The following is a 21,649-nucleotide window of genomic DNA, read 5'->3' on the forward strand; positions in this document are numbered from 1 at the left end:
TTATAAGTTGATCCAATCCCAAATTCTCCAAACTAACATGACAAGAACTGTATGGCAGATAGTAAGGAGAATTGAGGAAATGCTGGGAGTTGAAGGGTTTAACATGTTCGCGGGCGAAGAAACACTCTTACTGAAGAGCCAATAATAAGGGCCTGCTCAAATCGAACGTCATGGTGGCACCTGGCGTGTCATGGAACAAAACAGTTATTAAATCAACATGTCTGCGATGTCTTCGGCTTTCTTAGATGTGATGTGATCATGTTTTGTGAACAAATGGTAAATTGATGAGTTCCCAGTAATTGGATCCTTTTGTTTACGCCAAGATTTCTGGGATCGCCACAGGACGAACACTGTAAGTTGCCAGAAGGAAATATAAAGCGAAAAGTTGTTTCGTCGTCCAGTTTCTTTTCCTTCTTTTGTAGTAACTACATTTTTATCGGCTTTGCGGGAGATGTTTACGCGTTGCGCTGAGTCGTAGCGCTTTAATGTTAACGTGAAGACCTTTATCACTAATGCTTGTTATAAATTGAAGACAGGAAAAGTCCTGTCATCTTTGTCTGCCTTCCGTCATTGTATATACCCAGGAGACAATTACCGTTAAATTAACATGAAATCAAGAGATTTCCTATCATAGAAGCGTTTTTTTTCCAGTTTGCCAAAAACCACCCTATTTCCGACACTAGAAAACCTTAGCAAAAATAAAATAAGCTTTTACTTGTATTTAAGTTTTGCTATGGGCGGGCAGCTTTCCTCAGATGAATTTGAGAAGACAGACTTGTTGCTGCATGTTGAGCAACTTAATGTCGATTGTTTTTCACTTTCTGGACCAAAACAAAAAAAACAAAAAAAAAAACCAACAAGGTCAAACTGCACTTTGATGTTTTGCAGAGGAGGGCTCAGAAATGTTCAAAGTTTAAAACGCACGTGTGCAGCCACTAGTCGTTGAGAATGTTTCAAGTAATGCAATATATTTATCTCCGTTGTCGTTTAGCGCCCGATCCAAACTTGAGATAAAAAAAAGCGAAGGAATTACCTGTTCTAGAGGATAGTTAACAATTTTCTTTTGGTATTCCCGTTCTCAGAATAGGCTGAATCTGGTACTATGACGTTCTTGTTTTGCAAAAGACGGCGAGAATGGGTAAAAGATTTTCATACGCGCAGAGCTAATGTTCTAAATTTAATCTTTTGTCTCGACATGTCCCCGTTGGCGTCGCCGACGACGAGGTTTGCTACAGTCTCAGTAGAGGTCGGTTTGCTGCTTCAGCTCACCTTGGATGGGATCCATTTTTTCCAAGAGCACAAAATTGATACAATCCTCCTTTTTAACTCTAAAGCTGGCAAGTTTTACCAACATCTATTTCATCAGAAATAGAAAACACTAAAATAAAAACGTCAAATAAAATTGTCTCCCGTTTCGACTCTGGTCCTAGGTGAGGGGTCACTTGATTGTGTCCGACAGACATTCTGACAGCTCGCATGCGTGTTGGCAGATATTGTTACGTAATCATTCATATGACACAAGGTTTATAAAGCTGAATTTATTTTGAAGTGAGACAGAAGTCGATTCGTTTCGAAGATCAAGGAAACCATGAATACTGTAACTGTTTTGGTTGTGGCTATTTCTCTTTTCATGATCGCCAATGCGGCTCATAAAGGACATGGAAAATGTCTACCTGGTGATAAACACAAGGAATCCCCATCTGCAGAAGAAAGCATGGCGGCTTGTAAATCTTACAAAGATGCATCATGCTGCACCAGTGATTTCACCAAACAGCTTGCTACCTCTCCGGTCAAGAAAGTCGGAAAGTTTTCGTGGACACCGTGCAACAACACCTTGAGCCCCAAATGTGAAGCTTTCATGGTGATGGTGGAATGTTTTTACCGTTGCTCACACAACACGTACTTCTGGAAGAATCCCGATTATCCGTCTGCAATCATGAAGGCCCCTGTGTGCGCAAGTTTCTGCAATGGCTGGTTCGACGCTTGCAAAGACGACCTAACCTGTGCTAAAAATTGGATCACAGACTTTAACAAGACTGAGACGGGAGTGAACACTTGTAAAAAGCCGTGCAAGAACTTTAGCGATTACTTCACCAACGGTAAGGACCTTTGCGAGAGCATGTGGGGAACCAGCTTTGTCTACAAGGAAACCGATTGCCTGCAGATGAATTTCACGGACCCAAACCCGAATGACGACCTAGTGAAAAGGCTGTCTGAAAAGAGTGGTGCGCTGTTTTTCACTGTTAGTTTGGCAGCTCTTTGGATTCCTTTGCTGTTCACTATTGCCTTCATTTACTAACTGAGAAATGACTTTGAAAATTCCTTGGTTGCGTAACACTTTGCCTTAAATCGATGAGTCCAAATTTATAGAATTTGTGTAGATAGGCTCGGGATTATGCTTGCCTCGTTCACTAGTTGAAAAATCATTTTGACATTGCCTCAGTTGTATAGCATTTCGCTTGGAGTCTTAGGTTCCTAGCTTTCTCAGATTTTAGACAAAAGGGAGGTTAAATCAGAGAAATTAGGTGTTGCTGACCTTTGCACGGCATTTTTCAGTTGTGATTTTAAAAAGTAGTTTGTTCGCGTTTGTGTGCGTTTTGACTGAACAAAACTGTATGTCAGTTTAGATCTGAGGTTTAAAGGTTCTTCTGAGATTGACGGATTAGGATTGTTTCTTAGGGCAACACTTTGGACTGAAAAATATTTGGAGAGAAGAGAAGACAGGTCATTAAAAGGCGGATAAGTACATTAGCAATGCGAAAGGATAGAGGGAATTTTTTATGGTCACATGATGTAAGCTTCAACACCGTTTCATGCCCTTTCCCATTCTGTGCGCCTTTTCATTAAAATTGTTTGCTCGACCGTATTCTCTGTTGTGATTTGTAGAAGTCGACATAATTTTTAGGTAGCTTCAAGAGTTTGATGAAAGTCAGATTTTTGTCTAACCCGGGGCAAATCTAAAATTTTTCGAGGTTACGCAACCGTAATCTTCATTTCTGTTAGCCCAAATGTTTCATGAAGAATTCTATTTGTTGAATAAAATTTGAAACAAAATATGTTTTGTTATTTAGTTAGGTGGATAACCTTTTCAAGAGCGGAACAAAACATTTCTCTTAAAAGCATTCATAAGACAATCATATGTCTCTAATATATCAAGCAGAGCGGAAGTAGCTGCAGAGCGGAAGCAGCTTCAGCCCGAAGCCGGAAAAGAAGTTTTTTTGGTCGGTGACCAGGTCATTGTAGGCCTGTTTCTCGATGGGACAGGCAGCCACCCAAGAGGCTTGAGACGACGTTACGTAATCTCTTTTGATACATTTCAGCTCTTTTGTCGTGTTTATTCGCTGTTGTGTTACAAATGTTAAACTCGGCTCAATCCGAGTGATCGTAGGAAATGTTTCATAGATTTATTTAGTTAACTTTGATCTTCCACTTCCACTTAAGTTACATTCAGATGAATAAAGTTCTCTCTCTCCTCTTGTTTCATGTGTTTCATTGAGCGATTTTTCGATTTCTTGGGACAATTTGTTCTGCTCTCTTCATTAACACCTCTCCTGTATTTGGTAGAGCGTTCGTGTAGAGATAGAGCCAACAAACGTAACACGGTCTGAAACGAGCAGCATTCAGTCTGCCTCTCTCGGTGACAATATACGTCTAACACAAAGTCGCCAATCAAATATCTTAAAATCAGTCTGTTATTGCTTTTGATAAACAGGCCGTAACAGAGGGTAGGCATGCCAGGGCCTTGTTCACTCGTTTAAGTTTCTTTTCGTGAACGTAGCTATATATGTTTATGCGTCGCGTCTTTCCACCATGCGTAAACGCCATTATCGAAAACGTAAAGGAACACTTTCGTAGACGCCCCCAGAAGTGGATATAAGTAAACACACAGCAGTAACGTCTATGATCTTTTAGCTCGTAGATAGAAAACTTTGTGTCCACTTACGAACGTCTGCCTCTGGACATGGTTGACACTATGGGATATTGACAAGCGTGACATGGTCAAGGGAAGCTGTCACGTTCAGTGCGGTATGTTTCTTATCAAAGTTAGGGAGGGTGGTGCTTTTGTTGCAGTTGTTTTTCGTAAGGGAAATAAATTCCCTGGAGACTGACGGGCCTCTCCAAAACACAACGTACAGACGAGGATGATATCGAGGCGGGCACCAATATTAATAAAGTCAAAAGATGAAGTGTCAATGTCTGGCTTAATTTCAGAGATCTTTGAAGAATCCAAAAGTTCATGCGCAAACACAGAGGGCAGCCGCTTATGGAAATTGCGAGGTCAAAATAAGAACGATTTTAGACAACTAAAACTTCCAAGAAATTTTTGCATCGGTGAAACTTTCAGCAAATTTACTTATTTGCTCAGTTATCAGTTAATTCAATATTAGAGTTTACTTACACAAGAATTGTTTAGTTAGCTGTAAATTGTATCTATCAATAAACTGTTATGTGTGTTAATCATTTGGCACTGTGGCGGAACTAACAAGAGAAAGCGTAAATAACGACCGTTAACATCCGGCCGGGCATGTTTGAGTAAGAGTTAAAATACACGGTGCGTGGCAGGGGTGAGGAGGTCGAGAGGAATTTCTATTGCCCCACCCCCTCCCCTTTCTTCTCCTTTTGACCGTCGCTCACCCTCTTGGTATAAATTTCACTCTCTCCTCAGCCCTTCGCTGCCGTAAAAGATGGCAGTTATAGTTTAGTTATAGAGCAATCCCTCGCTTAAACTACGCTTGCTCTGCAGGCAACAGAATAAAGTTGATGTCAAACTGAAAAATCTCAATATTTTTTGCAGTAATATTTAGCTCTCAATGTGCACGTTGAAATTCGATGCGATCTAAGTGCTCAGAGAGTCTAGGTTAAGAGTAGGAGAAAGCCCTCTTCTACAACATGTCTCATTTCCTCAGCTCTTTGGGAGTCTGAACCCCACACTCATGAAATTTAAAAGAATATTACGGTTTCTTTTTCATGTTGCCAACGGAGTTGAAGTCGGTTGTTGTGTGTTACTGAAAATCTTGTTTTATTTTCAATGATTAACACAGTGACTTGAAGAAAAGAATAAATTATTAGTGGTAATCCATTGACAAGTGACTAACATGTGATATTGGGCGTCTACTTGCCTTTTGTAAAACTGGTAGGACACGAGTGTAGAGTCAATAAACACACACGTTAACACCCGCATTGATATGCAAAAATCAAAGAGTACTGAGTCGATAGGGGAAGATTCAAATTATTTAGTTCCGGGGCTTTGCTCTAGTTTGCGTTATCCTAACACTTTCCATTTACTTAGTGTGTGTGACAAAATTTAACCAGTGACTCTTTAGTCGCCAGGCAGCGTCGACGACATCGGGGACAATGAAAGAAATATGCGGTTCTGATCAGAAACAAGAGTTCATTAGGGTAATGGAGAGCCAAATCAAAATTATGCTAATAATTAAAAGGAAAAGATGGGAAAGGGCATGTGCTAGAGATTCAAAGAATAACAACGATGTCTGATCGAGCATGTCCTGCAAACAGTAAAGCTGACATTTGTAATTTACCTCGATTTATTAATTTTGAATGAAACAATCGGCCGGTATCAAGATATGATGCAACAATTCTCAGAGAAAAATCATGACTAATGGCAAATCGTTTGTTTCCATGCTTTTTGCGTCACGCTTGAACTCTTTCTATTATTCAATAGCGGTGTTTGTGTGTCGACAATCAATATTCATATTCTCGATTTCACGGTCTTGTGAGTTTGACGGTCAGAGAAATATAAGTTTAAACACGTTTTTCAGCTCTCTCTGAAGAACCATGCACGCTTCTGTGAAATTCTTGATTCATGCCTTTTCACTCCTTTTGATCGCAAACGCGGCAATCGGACATGAAATAGGACAAAGATGTCTGCCCGGTAACAATCACAAGAAATATGCGTCCGCGGAAGAGAACTTATTGGCTTGTAAAGCATACAAAAATAATTCCTGCTGCACGAGTGACTTCACCAGACAACTGGTCCCTCCTCCAGTAAAAAGCATCTACAATTTCTCGTGGACGCCTTGTAACAACACCTTGAGCACCAGATGTGAAGCGTTTTTGGTTTTGATCGAATGTTTCTACCGGTGCTCACCCGATGCGATCTATTGGGAAAATCCAGATTTTCCTTCAGCAATAAAGAAAGCCCCTATCTGCGCGAGTTTTTGTGATGAGTGGTACGATGCTTGCAGATACGACCTAACCTGTGGGAGAAACTGGCTGACAGACTTCAACGTCAGCGCCGATGGAGTCAACACGTGTAAACAGCCTTGCAGGAACTTCAGCAATTACTTCACCGATGGCAAAGATCTTTGCGAGGGAAAGTGGGGCCAGACTTTTGTCTACAAAGAAAACGATGTCGATTGTTTGAAGATGAATATTACGAGTCCTAACCAGAACGACGAGGTGGTAAAAAAACGACTGGGTAACAAAGATGCTAAGGGCAGTTCATTGGTCTCTCGTGCAAGTCTAGTTTTGGTTTGGGTTACGTCACTATTCCCAGCTTTGAATAAGTTTAATTTTGCTTGAACTGTAACTCGCTTTTAAATGCTGTATTACTTTAATTTGAAACTGTTGAATAGAGTATGGATCAAAACTAGGGGTTTAGGTTTAAGATCAGCAATAAAAGTCACCATAATTGACTTTGGCGCAGTGCTCTTCCATTCTGTGATATTTTACTGAGTGATGGTCTCGTTCATGGATTTCGGAATTAATTAGTTAATTTAAATATCAAACTTTTACCAACACCTGTCCAAGATTTTGTTTCACTTGAAACAATTTTTATCGTCTCGTTTGGATATCTTTCCTTTTGAACGTACATGTGACAGATTCTTGACTTTTACGACATATCCCAATTGTAAAGTCTCCAGAATTTCCTATCATTCGATGCAACATGCAAATAATCGATCCATGCGATTAATATACTGCATTCAGTACGCTTTAAATAGTTCGACTGTCATGAACCATAAGATTGGTTTGAAAAGATTCACAGATCCTCTCAGATTATCAACCCGACGGTAATTGTACATTTGGAAAGAACCCCTTAAATTCCCAGTTTCAAAGATTTGAGAGAGTTTTCAATTACAAAATAACTCGCCGGGTTGGGCATAACTTCAAAGAATTATAGAAAGTCAGTCATTACCATTTTTCTTTCTTTTTTATTTTCTATTTTTTTCGGCAAGCTGATGGACTTTGGACTTCAAATTCAGACGAGTTCATGGTTAAGCCCTTAACTGTCACTGTTTTAGCCGTCAACGATATTTCGGGTAACCTTGAGTGACCTTACCTTAAGAGAGTCAATATTTATTTTTACTTTGCAAGAGAATAAGAATTGCTGCGATTCAGTTGTGTGACAAGAGGCGAAAAGGACATGCAGATTACATAACCACGCTTCATTGAGTTCTCGACATCACAAAAATGGCGCCGTCTCCCTTGACTGCAATATACGATTTTCTCAGCCTTGGTAACGTCTTTCTACTATTTATTTCGCTTTTAATGTTACATTACTTTATGGTTTTGTTCGAATTCAGGAACATGCCTCCAGGTCCTCGCTTCACGACTATCCCAGTCCTTGGAAACTTGTTGTCGCTTGACCCCTCGGCCGAGACATTGTCAAACATCTTTAAAAGGTAAGTTATTTTTGCTGTATGGCTTCGGGAATCAATCGGTTTTAGCCCACATGATCTACAGGCAGATGTCCAACGAGTAACAGGCGTAGAAGTCAGTTCTGGCTGACCTCTCATAAAGAAGAATGCATGATACCAAACTGGAGTAATTTTAATGCAACGATACTCGCGGGCAACTTGAAAATTCTAACATTTATAACCGCTTTTAGTTTTTTTTTTGGGAGGCATAAGCCTTTGCAGAGTCCAGAACGAATCAATCCTTACTTGTGGACTCACATTTAGTGCTACTGGGAGACATGATAATCGAATTGCTCGAACGACCTAAGCAAAAAGGTGAAGATGAGAAATGCATCTTATACATACTAATCAGTATTTCCGATGATAATACGCAGGGTAAATCATTGTTTAGTATGTGAACATTTAAGGTTCCTAGCTTCAAAGCTAACCTGTTGATTCTGAATTAGCTTCATGTACTTCCCTTAAAAAAGATATTCCAAGCAAACAATTACACCACCTCAGACTCAGACCTGTGTCGACTTGTATTACAACCAAAACCATTTGACACCCAAATAAAAACTTATCGGCCCTAACGGCTTCTTTGTTGAATTTTTAGCCTCACTAAAAACTATGGCCCGATATTCTCCTTGAAAATGGGCAGTTACAAGTTTGTTATGGCATCCTCTCGCGAAGCTGTTCATGAAATGTTAGTAAAAAAATCTGCTGATTACGCAGGAAGACCGCAAACCTATGCCTTCTATACACAAACCTTAGGTAAGTTAGTAGGCAGTAAAGTTAGCGATATTTTCATTAGTACGCAAATGGTGTATTTTTGCAGCTTGTTTGATCACGTCACCCAAGAAGCTCTCCCCGAGAGAACACATTGCGTGACGAGAAGTAACAAAGCGTGACGAGACGTGTCGAGACATGTCGAGACGTGCCGAGATCTTACATCTTACATGCGTACAAGTACTAGCCATCCTTTAGGTCTGATTGCCATCGTCAATCAAGAGCCACAGCATAACGGCAATGTCTCTCGTCTTCGGCTGTTATTATCTATCTGGCCCATATTTTATGTTGGTCGGGCAATTTGAGTCAATAATGGTATATCCTGTCTATTGAGACTACAAAGAAAGACTGTAGGGAGAGACGAGGAGGCGGGTTAGTCAATGGCTGGTATTCGAGTGAGACCTTATATGCACGAGGATTACTCCTGGATGAAAAGACTTGCCTGCAGAGAATGCAGGGATAGGCATCCGGGAGAGGGGCAGCGTGTTCCTTCCTTTTTCTTTTGTCTGTGATGGTTGTAATTAACTAACTGTTCTTCAAGGGATAATGTTGATGTCACAGCTTTTTTAAGTTGCCCTCGAAATGTCTTTGTATCTTTTGAGTGGCCGTTCACGGGTACTTGTCCCAAAGTGGGAGATATTCAATTGCAACATTGATAGGCTTGGTCAGCATTAGATTCCATCCACCAAAACCACCTTGGTCGAGAGGGACTGAGATGGAATGATGGACAACTCATGACTTGTTATACTAAATGAAAATTACGAAGCTACGACAACATGCCAACTTATCCCGATGACCTAAGTGTATCATTTGTTTGGGAAATTGCGTCAAAACTTTTTACTCAAGAAATGGTAAGTATTAATTTATTGTTCGATTGTAGTATTATAAAACATTTTACGCAATTTTATGCAGACATTTCACGTATCTAAAAGGTGCCCAGATGTTACGTAGTTTTGGTGGATGTCATTACGGAACATCCACCAAAACTTTGACCAAAACCATCAACAATATATTTTTTTAATTTTATCTATAGCCACTGTTAGATGTTCAGGGAGACAAAAGATTTATACCACTAATTAGCAGTTAGTGCTCTGGCTAATTACTTTTTATGGTGCACAATTGCTGACCGACCAAACGTTCATAATGATTATCGTAACTCTTAACACATAGAATAAAGTGGTTTTGGTGGATGTTTCTCTCCATCCACCAAAACCACCGTAGCAATTTCTGCTACTTCCTTACAGAAGACTGATGTGACCTGCTATTTGGAGTACATAACCACAATCTATTTCTTTGTATGTAGAGATATTTTGCAAAGTTCTTGAGTCAGCACCTTTTATTTGCTCACAATATCCAGAAAAATGGAGGGGATAAATTTAAATGGCAAATTCTATTAATGGTTAAAATTAAATGACATTGGAAGATCAAATTAACTTTGTACTGTTTAAAATTCAGTTTTGGTTTCTTGCTTATTCCAGCCTCTTAATATTCAAAAGCATTCCTTGTCATTTTTGTGTTCTTCTGTGTACATAACGTGAAAAATAAACACAGAGAAAGAAAACCACAAAGGATTAAACTTGAAGCTAAAGCAAAGTTTAAGTTGAGCCATAGCTGATCCAAATACTGAGCACTTTGTATTGTAACCCATTTAGCAGTAAAGTTTATCTATATGTCTGCCAGCTTGTCACAAGTCTTACCCCTCTCCTTCAAAAGTCTCTATGAATAAATTTTTCCTTGTGGTCCCTAATTGATGATAAGTATATTACAGCTCCTCAATTTTCCTCTCTCAAGACAAGGTTACTCTAAATTTAACAAAGTAATGGACTTGATAAAACTCAAACTATAACTCAGCTGGCTGCTACTTGCAACCTTAATTTCTAGATATCAGTATACAATAATCAATATGTTATAAATAAGAACCCTAATGCTTAATTTTGCAGTGATCACCTTCCTCCTTTTCATTTGCAGACCAGACTCGAACCTCTATAGGTGTGTTTGCTTGTTTTGAGTGGGGATGGAAGAAAAGGAGTCATGCTGCATATCTGATTTATTAAATCGCATTTGTTCTGTTTATACATGAGTAGAACTACCTTGTTCTCTGAAAAAAATAAAATTTCTCGCATTTTTATCTGTGCTTTGCAGTCAAACTTCCTTGTGTCTTGGACAAGAAATCTTATTTTCTTGAAAACAAAATCTTTGTTTCCAGCCTTCTGTAATAGGTAAATATAACAGTGTAAGATGAGTGACAGTGTATTTCTCAAGTTATTTTTTGGAATGTGACAAAACGGAAGTGTCATAGCGTGATAAGGAGCAAACATATGATTGCTTGATAGAAAGCAAAAAAATGCAGAATTGCATATATTTTCTCCTTTGTCAGCAGCATATGTTAGTGAAAAGTTCTTATAATTGTTAACTTCTAAACCATCTTCAATTTAGCCAAGATTGAACTGTTATCACGTTTGTCATAAAAGTAATCTGAGATCAATGTCATATGACCCATTCAAGTATTTGACCTTTCGAATTAGCAAGCCATAGTTGACAGAAACACAAAGGTTGAGGATAAAAAGAAATTATTATATACAGTACTTCTTCTGCATCTTTTCGTTTCCTTTTCTCTCCAGCTGTTCTATCTATGCCGTGCTGGCAATTGAACACTTTCCTTCCCAAAATTAGGAAAGGCACACCAGTAAAAAACGAATTTTTGCTCCTTAAATATCTCATGCATCTTCCCCCAGTATTTTGTGACTTCTGTCCGAGGAAGGAGGTGTAAGCATTAAATTAACCCGAATGATTCCACAATTGTGGTATCATCCAAGCCATGCCAGAGGACTTGAACTAGATAAACTAGTGAGAATGCACAATAGCGATAGCAAAGCTTTGTAATGCTAAAGAGCTATATCAATATATATATATGTGTTCCCGAAACCTTTGACAGCTTTAAAGAAAGAAAACTTCTTCGTCAATCCTGTTTCAAATTCCGCAATAAGTTTATGCGCCTCATCAACAGAATTTACGTATCCTAAATTATCTGCATGTCTACCATCAATGGTTCGCAACTTAAAATTCTCGCTATGCTGTTTCTGTTTGTTCCTCAAGAATCATGGGATTTACAGCTTTTGATGTTCGGCTACATCACTTTCCGAGAATCTTCGGTTATGTTTTGCAAGTCATTAAATATTCCATCTCAGTCCCTCTCGACCGAGGTGGTTTTGGTGGATGGAATCTAATGCTGACCAGTCATGGGAATCTCACAGAGACACAGCATAGAAACATAAGTTTGGCAGAATTGTGGAATGTAGCTGTGATTACTCTTGTATTATGTTATCCTAACAACTGGGTTTCATTTGAATTGTAGGAGGCAAAGATATCGTAATGGGTAACTATGGCCCACAATGGAAAAAGCAGCGGAAGCTCTTCACTGCAGCTTTACGACAGTATCTTCTTGATGTCCCGCTCATAGAAAGGCGAGTCGCAACACAGGCTGAGAAACTTGTGCAGTTCATGGAGGAACAAAATGGAAAGCCTTTTAATCCCTCAGATTGTCTGATGCGAAGCGTGGCTAATGTTATATGCGGTATAACGTTCGGTGAGGGTGAAGACACGATCAATCCAGAATTGGACCGACTTTTGAAATTGAATGCGGATTTTATAGCTAACGATGAGGATCTCAGATTAGCCACAATCTTGGAATTCTTCTCATGGGCACGCTATTTGCCACTTAAGGTTTATGACCGTGTTCTGCAGCCCTTGTTTGAGATACACGATATCATCCGTAAGATCTTTAGATTGCGCGCAAAAGAATTTGATCCAACAGAACCTGTAGAAAATTTGATTTCAGGTCTTCTCCGTGCCAAGTACGAAACCGAAAATGAGCCAGACGACGAGATGAGAGAAGTTCAGCTGTCTGAAGACCATTTTGTCATCACTATCGAAGACATGTTTGTTGGCGGCTACGAAACCACAAGCACCACACTAAAATGGGTTATTGCCCTCTTGGTCAGATATCCGGAGCATCAAAAGGACATTCAGCGCCAGTTGGATGAGGTAATTGGTGCGGAAAAGAGCCCCTCCTTACACGATCGCTCCAGTCTGCCGCTCGTGCTGGCCACAGTCATGGAAACCCTAAGGATTGGAAACTTATTACCCATTGCACTACCTCATGTGACTCTTACCGACACCTCATTGTGTGGATACCGTGTACCGAAGGACACCATTGTCTTTGCCAACACGGAGTCTATTCATCTGGATCCAAAATTTTGGGAAGACCCCACCGTGTTCAATCCTTACCGTCACCTGGACAAAGATGGCAAGTTGATCACCAATCAAGGCAACTTCTATCCTTTCGGAGCCGGCCGCCGTGTCTGTGCAGGTGAAGCCTTGGCCAAAGTTGAGCTGTTCATGTTTGTCTCGTGGATGCTTCAAAAGTTTACTTTTATAGCTGATGAGGGACATCCTGTGAACACGAAGGGAGCTTTTGTTCAATTTCCCTCTGCTTACAAGATACGTGCCATCAAGCGACAATGAGGATCTCAGATATCAATTTTCTCAGGCCTGTTTATCGGTGATGTCAAATCCGCTATATAAGACTGCTGATTTTATAGAACGAAGAATTTAGTGCCGGAGACGGCACGGTGCTAGTTTGCATCAAAAGCGCCCTTAGAAACTATCTTATTAATAGAAATAGAGTACTTTTAAATTGAGAGTAGTACATAAAACCAAATCCGAAGTGATCAGAAGGGTCAACAAGACCAATCTCAAAACGAAGTAAAGCGGAACAAAAGGATATAAACCAGTTTATATTCTCTCAGGCAAAACTATCGCAGTCACGTGTGACTTTCGACACTTATTTAAACTTGGCTCCATATTGTTGAATTTTCAAACCTTTTATCCTTTTTTTAATAAAAAATTTAAGGCAATCGGTGTTTTGTAGCAGTATATCTTTTCCTGTTTACATTCTGCACGAATAACCACAACCCAATAAATTTTTTGGTAAATCCTATGTAAAACATTGACCGTACCCTGCGAGGAAGCGTGTTTGGACTTCTTTTACACATGAAGGTCTTTTTACATTTCGTTTAACACTATTTACAGCTAATAAATCTCAGCAATTTTGACAAATTTCTTTGATTTCACCGTTGTATAGTAGTTAAAGAACATTACATCATATTCTGAGTCGATTTGCGCAACTTGGGCGATAAAGGTATGCCATGTTATGTTATGTGGAAGAGCGGTGGTGAAATGGTTACAACGCTGGATTCCCGGTTAGAGACCTAGCCAGGTCAATGTGTTGCGTCCTTTGGCAAAGTAACTTAGTCCCCAGTGCCTCTCCCTACCCAAGATTATTCATGAGTACCGGCGAATTTCAAGGGAAGCATGATGATATGTGGAGGGTAACCTTGCGATGAGGTAGCACCCCATCCAGGGGGGAAGGGTGGGTGGAGTAGTGATACTCCTGGTCGCTTTATGCTAAGGAAACCATAATAAGCTCGGGCTGGGTGGACCTCTTGTCTTGATTACAGACTCAACCTTTTACCATTTACCATTTGCCTTTGCTTTTCATTGCTACCTACTCAAAAACAAGTGACTTCCACCCAGACCTTCCGAGGACAACGGTTATGACAGTAACGAGAAAGGATCTGGGTACGAGATTAGTACAGACCTTCTCGTTTATGCGAAACACAGGTACAAATAGAGAATTAGGTCATGAGACTGTATCACCAACAGGATTCACTAGGTTTTATCAAAAATGTTAATGAACTCAAGGTAATTGGTCGCTAAGGAATAATGTTCATGGGTTTGCGGGCTGCTTATGAGTGTCTGGATGGGGGTGGGTGTCCTTATATCCGTTGTCGATTATAGTTTCATTTCTTTTTCGGTAGTTGGTTCAAATTTTCGATATTTGTCGGTAGTCGGCAAATCTCAGCTAATAATTAAAAATACATGTTAGTTATTTATTTTATTCAGGTAATTCGTGGGCTCGAGTACCGGACATTGCTCTGGAAATGAGCCCGCGTTCCTACAAGATAAGTTTGATGACAGGAAATTTTATAATCAACTGAGTCTTATATTCCAAGTTACTACCTCCTGAGCCAGAGTGCTCCTCTTTCTGACTAGAAATCAATACATATATCGATAAAGTTAACCCCGTTCAAATCCCCTTTTTTGTTTTTGAAGAATCAGAAGAGGCCAGATGGAATGTCTACTGAAGGAGATTTCTTTGTGCTTGCTTGGTTAGTTAGTAAGTAAACACTTTGAAGCTGCGGCCGACAGAAAAATTTCGTTGACCTTTTTTTTCTTTTCAGCAATTGAGCAGCGATTGAAATCAGTTTTCAATGTCACTACCAGTGGAACTCTACCAAACGAGTTTGTTTTCCTTCCATGTAAAGTAATAAAGACGAAAAAGCGAAACTCTTCAGCTGGCTTTTTTCCGCTGGCTTTTTTTCTCGACGGGAATGATCGGAGGCAAATATCGTCAATGTAGCTTATTGTGTAATAATTTTCCGGTGATTTTTTACCGCGCGACGTAAAGTAGCCTATAGGGTCGCGCGAAAATTAATGGGTGGGTTTTTAACCTATATACCCTTGAAATTTCCGAAAATGGAAGGGATAAAAAATTAATTCGTAAGGGGTACAGGAACCTTAGACTCAAAGCCCTATGGGGGCTGAAGTCTATTTGTAAACCGCGTTCTACATACAGGCTGTGCACGAAGTTCATTGGTTATCCATTCAGTCACTAGTAATTGCTCTTTTCTTTGTTTATTGCCAACTCTGCAACCTAATATCAAAAATTTTTTAATTTAGCGTGAAAAGGAAATCTTGATTGTACTGCTATATGAATGGTCGAAAGAAAAAACACGCCAATCTCTCAACCAATCAGATGTAAAACTGAAACCAATCGCGACTTAGTGACTCGCGTTTTTACGCGCGGACGAGGTAGTCTAATTTTTTTTTTCACTTTGAGTTTTCATTGGCTTCTTGTGATGCCTTCCTCCGCTCTGATAGGCTGCCTTTATACCTTCACTTTTAATCTCACGAAGCTCAATCTAAAAGAGCTCTGAATAAAAAATTGTAATTCGTCTAAAGCACTTAACAAAAATTGCAATTTATAAAAAAATATTTCACTTTCGCTGTATGGCGCGTATCTTGTAGGGAGCGGGAAACTGAGTAATACTAAATATGCCCCTCAGCTCGGGAGGATGGCCATCTACTTCAGGAACAAAAGTGAAATTTTGAAGAATCCAAGACACAAACAAAAACAGTTTAACTTTAGCAAGGGCTTCCCCAGCGCATACCCGGCGACCAGCTCCGAAAGGAAAGAAGTTACTTTGGTTAGTGATAAGCTGACCGTTTTTGTCGATGTGACGGTAAGGATTGAAATTGGTGGGATCTTTCCAACAGTTAGGATTCAGATGAACAGATTCTGTGTCAGCAAAGACAATTGTATCCTTTGGAACGCGGTAGCCGCATAGTGTGGTATCGGTCATGGTGACATGAGGAAGTAAAAGAGGTCCAACGTTTCCAAGTCGCAGTGTTTCGATGATTGCTGCCTGCACTAGAGGTAAACTGGCACGATCATTCAAGGAAGGACTCCGCTCACCAAGTACCTCGTCTAACTGGCGTTGAATGTCCTCCTGGTACTTTGGATGGTTAACTAGGTAAGCTATCACCCATTTTAAGGTTGTGCTGGTAGTTTCGTAGCCAGCAGCAAACATGACCTCAACATCGTTCACAAGGTAGTCATCAGAAAGGAATGCGGACCTTTCTCCATCGCCTGCCATCTTTGCTTCGTTTCTTGCACAAAGAAGACCCGAGATGAAATCCTGTACGCTCTTTGCTGGGTCGAAATTTTCTTCGCGTTCTCTTAAAAATTTGCGAATGATTCCAAACATTTCGAAGAAGGGCTGTATGAAGCGATCATAAGCCTTGATCGGCAAGTACTTCGTAAAGGGGAAGAAGTCCAACACAGTAACAAGCCTCGCCACATCATCATTTTCCACAATATTCGCGCAAAGATTCAAAAGTTTGTTTAAATCTGGGTGCGTTGTGTCGAAACCTTCACCGAAGGTTATCCCGCAAATGACATCAGCAACGCCCCTCATGAGGCAATCTGCGGGATCGAAAGGTTTGCCATCTTGTTCTTGCATAAACTGCACCAATTTCTGAGCTTGAACTGAGACTCGGCTTTCTATGAGGGGAATATCGGAAACATACTGGCGCAATACTGATGTGAATAATTTTCGATGAAACTTCCAAGAAGGACCATAGTTACCAAAAGCGATATCTTTACCGCCTGCAACAGAAAAAATGTTACGGACTTAAGTTACAGTGTAATTAAAAAAAAATGAGTAATGAATGCGCGTGAAGCAACACATCTAAGGGATGGCTCTCCCTCTTCAGTTTCTTTGCTCTAAAGGAAGTTTGCTTAGTGATATTTTTGTACCACTGGCTACAAACAGTAGAAAATCGCGAAAAAACCTTCAAATGAAGGAAGGAAATCAACTACAACCTCAATCTGTATGTGAGAGATGTGACAACAAGTCCCATAATCCAATGCTCGATGCAAACGAAGTATTGGAGGGGTGGGAAGCGACCGTTCTTGCCATTTCTCTCACGTCCTTCCCTTCCCCTATCCTTAACTGCCCCTTAAACGTTTCATAATAATCATTACTGAGGATTTTCTTCCGATAATCGATTTAAATTATTCCTTTTTCAGAACCCTATTACGTAATCAATGAGCAAAAGGCCTTACCTAGTGTTCTAGTTTGAACTGAATATGTCTGTGGTCTTCCAGCGTACTCAGTAGATTTTTTTATTAGCATCTCTTTAACAGATTCAGGTGTAGACGCCATAACAAACTTGTAACTACCAAGTTTGAGCGAAAATACAGGACCATAGTTTCGTTTGAGGCTGAAAAAGAACAAAGAGAATCGTTTGTTAAACATCTGCCTCGGTAATGATATTCATGAAACAATAATCAAAATAGCAGTGCTGATTTCTCTTGACTAAACTCAGCGCTTTGCGTTTTGTTTCAATCTCTAAAAAGAAATTCGAGCCTCAAATATTTTTTCACTTTTCAAACCATTGAAATGGTCAATTGATGAACAGTGGATTCAGTGGTTTGAAAAGACAGGAGTGGTGACCCCAACAACAACGCCAGAAATGTTAATAGGAAATATAAATAGCTCTTGTATTCTTTCATGTTAACAATGGGCGGTTTTGAAGAGAGGATTTCAGTAACGCGATTTGAGCTTTGGAAACTGAAGCTAAATACATTATTCGAAAAAGACCTAATAATCGTATCTACTCAAAGTAATTAGTCTGTTTCGTTATCCAATTTTGTCCAATCTTTTATCAACACCGCTGAATCTTCCACATCCCTATCTAATGTCTTGAAGACATTGTTTTGACGGCAGGATTACTATAATCGATCATTGCGCAACTTTACAAAGCAATTTGTCGTCATTGTCCATTCAGCAAATGGTGACCCTGCAACCGCCTATGGACTCCAAATTACTGAGCCTGGAAAAAAAAAGTCCTAAAATGCGATACTGAATGAAATCATAGCCACTTAAGAATAATCGCTCTTGATTTATAGAATGGAAAAACAGTCTATGATCATAAATTACCGGTAACTTAAGAGAAAAAAATGCAAATTGAAAGCTATTCTCTCAAAAGACTTCTCGCGCAAATCAATTAAACCGCACTTTTACAGAAGTCATGCTGTGGAACGCTATTTCTGTACCATGAATTAAAATAAAGCTATATATAACGGTTTATTTAGTGGCGATACAAACTATTATTGAGAAATTTTTGTCAAAAACAGTGGCAACTAAAAATAACTGAAAAATTACTTCATAATTACATGGCTAAGTAGCCCACATATGTAAAACAATGTGGGTAGTTTGGATTGTTCTAAAATTAACATTTTTCTGCTCTGAATTTATCAGAACATTTTAACCGGCTTTTTAAAAAATTGGATTTTTAGAGAGAATTCGTTCGAGGCAAGATGACGAGAGCGGGGCAACACTAGGTGTAGATAAATGAATATTCTTACATCTCAACAGGCTGATAATGTTCCAATCACTAATCATGCGCTTCCGAATAGGTGTGTTAATTGTTTTATGATCTATTTCCATGGAAAATTCATTAAGTGGTTATATGCTTTTAACTTTTTTATGGCTTCATCAAAGAGGAATTTTAGCAATTACGGCCAAATAACCATAAAGCGTTTCCATGGCAGAAGTTAAGAAGACTGTTTATTCAGTAGTGGAGTTGTTTTGCTCCGAAAGATATATGTTTGGATAGTTTGATAAGTCAAGTGGTCAAGCAGAATATTCTACATTGTATACAAATAGCTGATTAGAAATTACATAATATTTGTATGGCAGATGGGCGTAAAGAAAATTTTAAATTTTTGAACCAGAGAATTTGGTGAAATGTCATCAAAAAAAGTGTTCTTTCCCACAATGTTAATACCCGACACAATAATCTTTGAGCCAAAAGCAAAACCAAAGATGGCTATATCAAATCGAAAGTTAAATATTTTAAGATACGATTCACTGACCTTCGGAAAGCGTCGGTTAGTTTCTCCGCCTTCGAATCGAGAGAAAACACGTTACCTAAAACGGGAACGGCTGTAAATCGCGGACCCGGTGGCATTCCTCTGAACTCGTACAGCACCATGATGTAATGTGATACCATCAGGGTGAACAACAGCAGAAAAACATTGCCAAGGCTGAGGAAATCGTAAATTGTGGCGAACGCCGTCGACATGTTTACGGGGAAGGTTAGTGGTTAAATTGACTCAATTGAGGACCACACGATCTTAAATCTGACGTCACGAAAATTTAGGACGAGTGCGAGCTTGCGCACAAATGAGATGTCTGTGTCTTCCGCTATTGCGAAAGAGATGTTAGCATCGCTGCCCCGCTTGATGCAACGTGATAATGAAATCGGACTTTAGGTGGGAACATTGTGTCAAAAAAACTTAAACCATAGATATCGTGTGTAAATACAATCTATCTTGGCGTAAGTATCGTTGAAGTGGTGGATAACTCTACTTCAAAATGGCTCATATATTGACAAGTTCTCAGTGAAATTACTTGTGACGTCATCGTCCTACAACGGTAGCAACCTCATGAATGGGAAATACAGATAATCTCAGGGTAATACGAGAGTTATTGTTATTGTTTTATTTTAGATTTCTAGTCGTTTCTAACGGATCTGCTGAATGACAGCGTAACCTGAAAAATTGTGGCCAAGTGCTTCCTTTGACACCATACAAAATTTGTACAAAAGGCGCCTGTTTTTGTGTTGTTGGTGTGTGTGGGTTTGTTTGGGTGAAACGGTAAATACACAGGAACTCGAATATCTTTGCAAGGTCGTTTAACAATGCCGAATGTGTTTGGAATGAAAAAGAGTACATAAGAATTTAAAGCAGTTAACAATTGAACGAAACTCTGTTCGATCTTAAAGCGTGTAAAGTCTAACTCGTTCTGATGAACGGATTGAGAGGTTTTTTTCTTCATGGCGTGCAATGCGTTGGTCGTTATCATAATTATTTCCTGTTGGCAAACTTATGCTCAAATAACTTCCTTTCACTTTGAAACAATGCTGGAACAAGAGCCAAAAATAAAAAAAGTACTGATCGAATCGGCTAAGTCGACGTTAAGACTGTACAGAACACGATGTTTATTGTTGTCTGATGACATCACGATGTCATTGTTGTCTGATGAAAATATCTGTTAAATCGACTTTGAAAGTCCCTTTCTCGCTTACTGGTTCTTAGCAAGCTTACTCAGGATTTGAAGGTGACGTTTCCCGTTTTTCTCAACGGGAAAAAATTCATCAATACTTGATAGTTTCCCAAGATTGGCTAATCTGAAGGTAAACGTGCAAGCTTACTCAGGATTTGTACGTGACATTGGGCTAAAATTGCGGAAGCTGTGCGCTGATTTGAGTTAAAAAAAAAAAATAATAATAATACGATAGAGTCGCATGTCAACAATTTGTCGTCGCAGATCGGATTGACAGTTCATTTCAATTGTTCGCTGTTTAATTTGGCAAAGAAAGTTTGGCAACTTGACACCAAGAAACTTGCTGGAGTAGAGTTTCGTCTGTAGCTCTCAAGTCTCAAGAGTTCCCTACTGTCAACAATGGGCGAAAAGTTATCACTATTCAGTGGCGGTCCAGGCCTTGAGCTGAGTTGGGGGGGGGGGGGGGGGTGGTTTCTTGTCGCTTGCCCTGTCGGTTTTTCTTCCTCCGGCGATTCTTACTCTTTTACCAAAATAAAGTGGGGGAGGGAGCGGCGGGTCCCCCGGACCCCTCCCCTGGATTCGCCACTGCTATACTGCTATTAGTGTTACAATTTTAAATATTTCCTCTTTATGTCGCGAGAGAACCCCGACATTTCAGGTTTGGCACACTAGACGCAAACTACGACACGAACAATCTATTACGGGAACATTCGTCAAGGAAATGGATCCCAATGTGACATATTAGTATAGAGTCTCAAAGCTGTAGTGTATTGTGTAGAGGTACTCAAAACAATTTACAAAAAATATCCTCAATGTATTGTTAGAAACTCTGAAAGTCATCGCGTTCTTTCCGTTAGCTTTTGAGCTTTTGATGTTTCTTACTCTGCTTTAAGGAATGGATTCCGTTTATTTTACACACCTATTATTAACCGAGTTCGAGGTCTTGTGTAGTCTGTACTTTTAGGTAGGAACCGATTTCCTTCAAGATGTTACAATCTCTTTATTTCCTAACCTTCGTTTTATGGCCCAGAGCGGAGTTGAGTCAGTAGCCGTTTGCACCCTAATATCTGTGCGCATTTTCTCCCTTCTGTTCTTTAGTCATGTCCTATGAGGTTGACAATGAGAATTTGCTTACAGTCAAGAGCTCCCTAAGTTAGTGATCCTTTGCTTGATCTCATGACTTTTGTGCTTGATTCAGCTGTGATACTGTAAGGAGATATTAGAGACGAGCCTGTGATAAGTGATAATTTAATTGAGGAGAAAAATGATAATCCGTAATCACTCTGTGCGGAGCAACATAAGTAAGATTTTCATTTTTCCTCTGTTCTGTGTCTGACGGGTTTGAAAAACGATTTCTAATCACATCTAGCGACTTCAAGCGACTGCCGCACGATGATAGATGAGCAAGTGCATTAAAAACTGATGACAACTGGCCATGAATGACGAGAACTTCTAGCAGCAAAAACA

The 21,649-nt window shown here is 39.7% G+C and overlaps 4 protein-coding genes and 1 long non-coding RNA gene across 5 annotated transcripts; 4 read left to right on the top strand and 1 right to left on the bottom strand.

Annotated features, from left to right (window-relative positions):
* The first annotated feature begins 1,520 nt into the window (after positions 1–1,520).
* On the top strand, positions 1,521–3,478 carry LOC131771269 (riboflavin-binding protein-like). The gene has a single exon (XM_059087045.2). The coding sequence runs from the start codon at positions 1,589–1,591 to the stop codon at positions 2,297–2,299; it is 711 nt and encodes a 236-aa protein (XP_058943028.2). The 5' UTR covers positions 1,521–1,588; the 3' UTR covers positions 2,300–3,478.
* Positions 3,479–5,718: 2,240 nt separating this feature from the next.
* LOC131771326 (riboflavin-binding protein) lies at positions 5,719–6,656 on the top strand. Its single transcript, XM_059087106.2, has one exon. It carries the CDS (start codon positions 5,797–5,799, stop codon positions 6,541–6,543), a length of 747 nt encoding a protein of 248 aa, XP_058943089.2. The 5' UTR covers positions 5,719–5,796; the 3' UTR covers positions 6,544–6,656.
* Positions 6,657–7,293: 637 nt separating this feature from the next.
* On the top strand, positions 7,294–13,544 carry LOC131771311 (steroid 17-alpha-hydroxylase/17,20 lyase). The gene is made up of 3 exons (XM_059087087.2): positions 7,294–7,643; positions 8,254–8,411; positions 11,782–13,544. Exons 1-3 carry the CDS (start codon positions 7,432–7,434, stop codon positions 12,948–12,950), a joined length of 1,539 nt encoding a protein of 512 aa, XP_058943070.2. The 5' UTR covers positions 7,294–7,431; the 3' UTR covers positions 12,951–13,544.
* Positions 8,428–10,558, top strand: LOC131771323 (uncharacterized). The gene is made up of 2 exons (XR_009339182.2): positions 8,428–9,277; positions 10,395–10,558. It is a non-coding gene; the product is annotated as an uncharacterized lncRNA (long non-coding RNA).
* A 915-nt stretch (positions 13,545–14,459) lies between the features above and the next one.
* On the bottom strand, positions 14,460–19,536 carry LOC131771111 (steroid 17-alpha-hydroxylase/17,20 lyase). The gene is made up of 3 exons (XM_059086868.2): positions 18,991–19,536; positions 17,176–17,333; positions 14,460–16,716 (listed from the first exon to the last, which is right to left on the bottom strand). Exons 1-3 carry the CDS (start codon positions 19,197–19,199, stop codon positions 15,545–15,547), a joined length of 1,539 nt encoding a protein of 512 aa, XP_058942851.1. The 5' UTR covers positions 19,200–19,536; the 3' UTR covers positions 14,460–15,544.
* Between the last annotated feature and the right edge of the window lie 2,113 nt (positions 19,537–21,649).

The sequence above is a fragment of the Pocillopora verrucosa genome, chromosome 9 (genome assembly GCF_036669915.1).
Source record: "Pocillopora verrucosa isolate sample1 chromosome 9, ASM3666991v2, whole genome shotgun sequence".
Classification (NCBI taxonomy): Eukaryota; Metazoa; Cnidaria; class Anthozoa; order Scleractinia; family Pocilloporidae; genus Pocillopora; species Pocillopora verrucosa.

What these genes read in the sequence shown, in the direction of transcription:
- LOC131771326 (XM_059087106.2), top strand. Translation starts at nt 5,797, where the DNA reads ATGCACGCTTCTGTGAAATTCTTGATTCATGCCTTTTCACTCCTTTTG.
- LOC131771111 (XM_059086868.2), bottom strand. Translation starts at nt 19,199, where the DNA reads ATGTCGACGGCGTTCGCCACAATTTACGATTTCCTCAGCCTTGGCAAT. An exon ending in CTAACCGACGCTTTCCGAAG is followed by an intron (nt 17,334 to 18,990) that starts GTCAGTGAATCG and finishes GTTCTTTTTCAG; the next exon opens with CCTCAAACGAAACTATGGTC. An exon ending in AGTTCAAACTAGAACACTAG is followed by an intron (nt 16,717 to 17,175) that starts GTAAGGCCTTTT and finishes TTTCTGTTGCAG; the next exon opens with GCGGTAAAGATATCGCTTTT.
- LOC131771269 (XM_059087045.2), top strand. Translation starts at nt 1,589, where the DNA reads ATGAATACTGTAACTGTTTTGGTTGTGGCTATTTCTCTTTTCATGATC.
- LOC131771311 (XM_059087087.2), top strand. Translation starts at nt 7,432, where the DNA reads ATGGCGCCGTCTCCCTTGACTGCAATATACGATTTTCTCAGCCTTGGT. An exon ending in TTGTCAAACATCTTTAAAAG is followed by an intron (nt 7,644 to 8,253) that starts GTAAGTTATTTT and finishes TTGAATTTTTAG; the next exon opens with CCTCACTAAAAACTATGGCC. An exon ending in CTTCTATACACAAACCTTAG is followed by an intron (nt 8,412 to 11,781) that starts GTAAGTTAGTAG and finishes TTTGAATTGTAG; the next exon opens with GAGGCAAAGATATCGTAATG.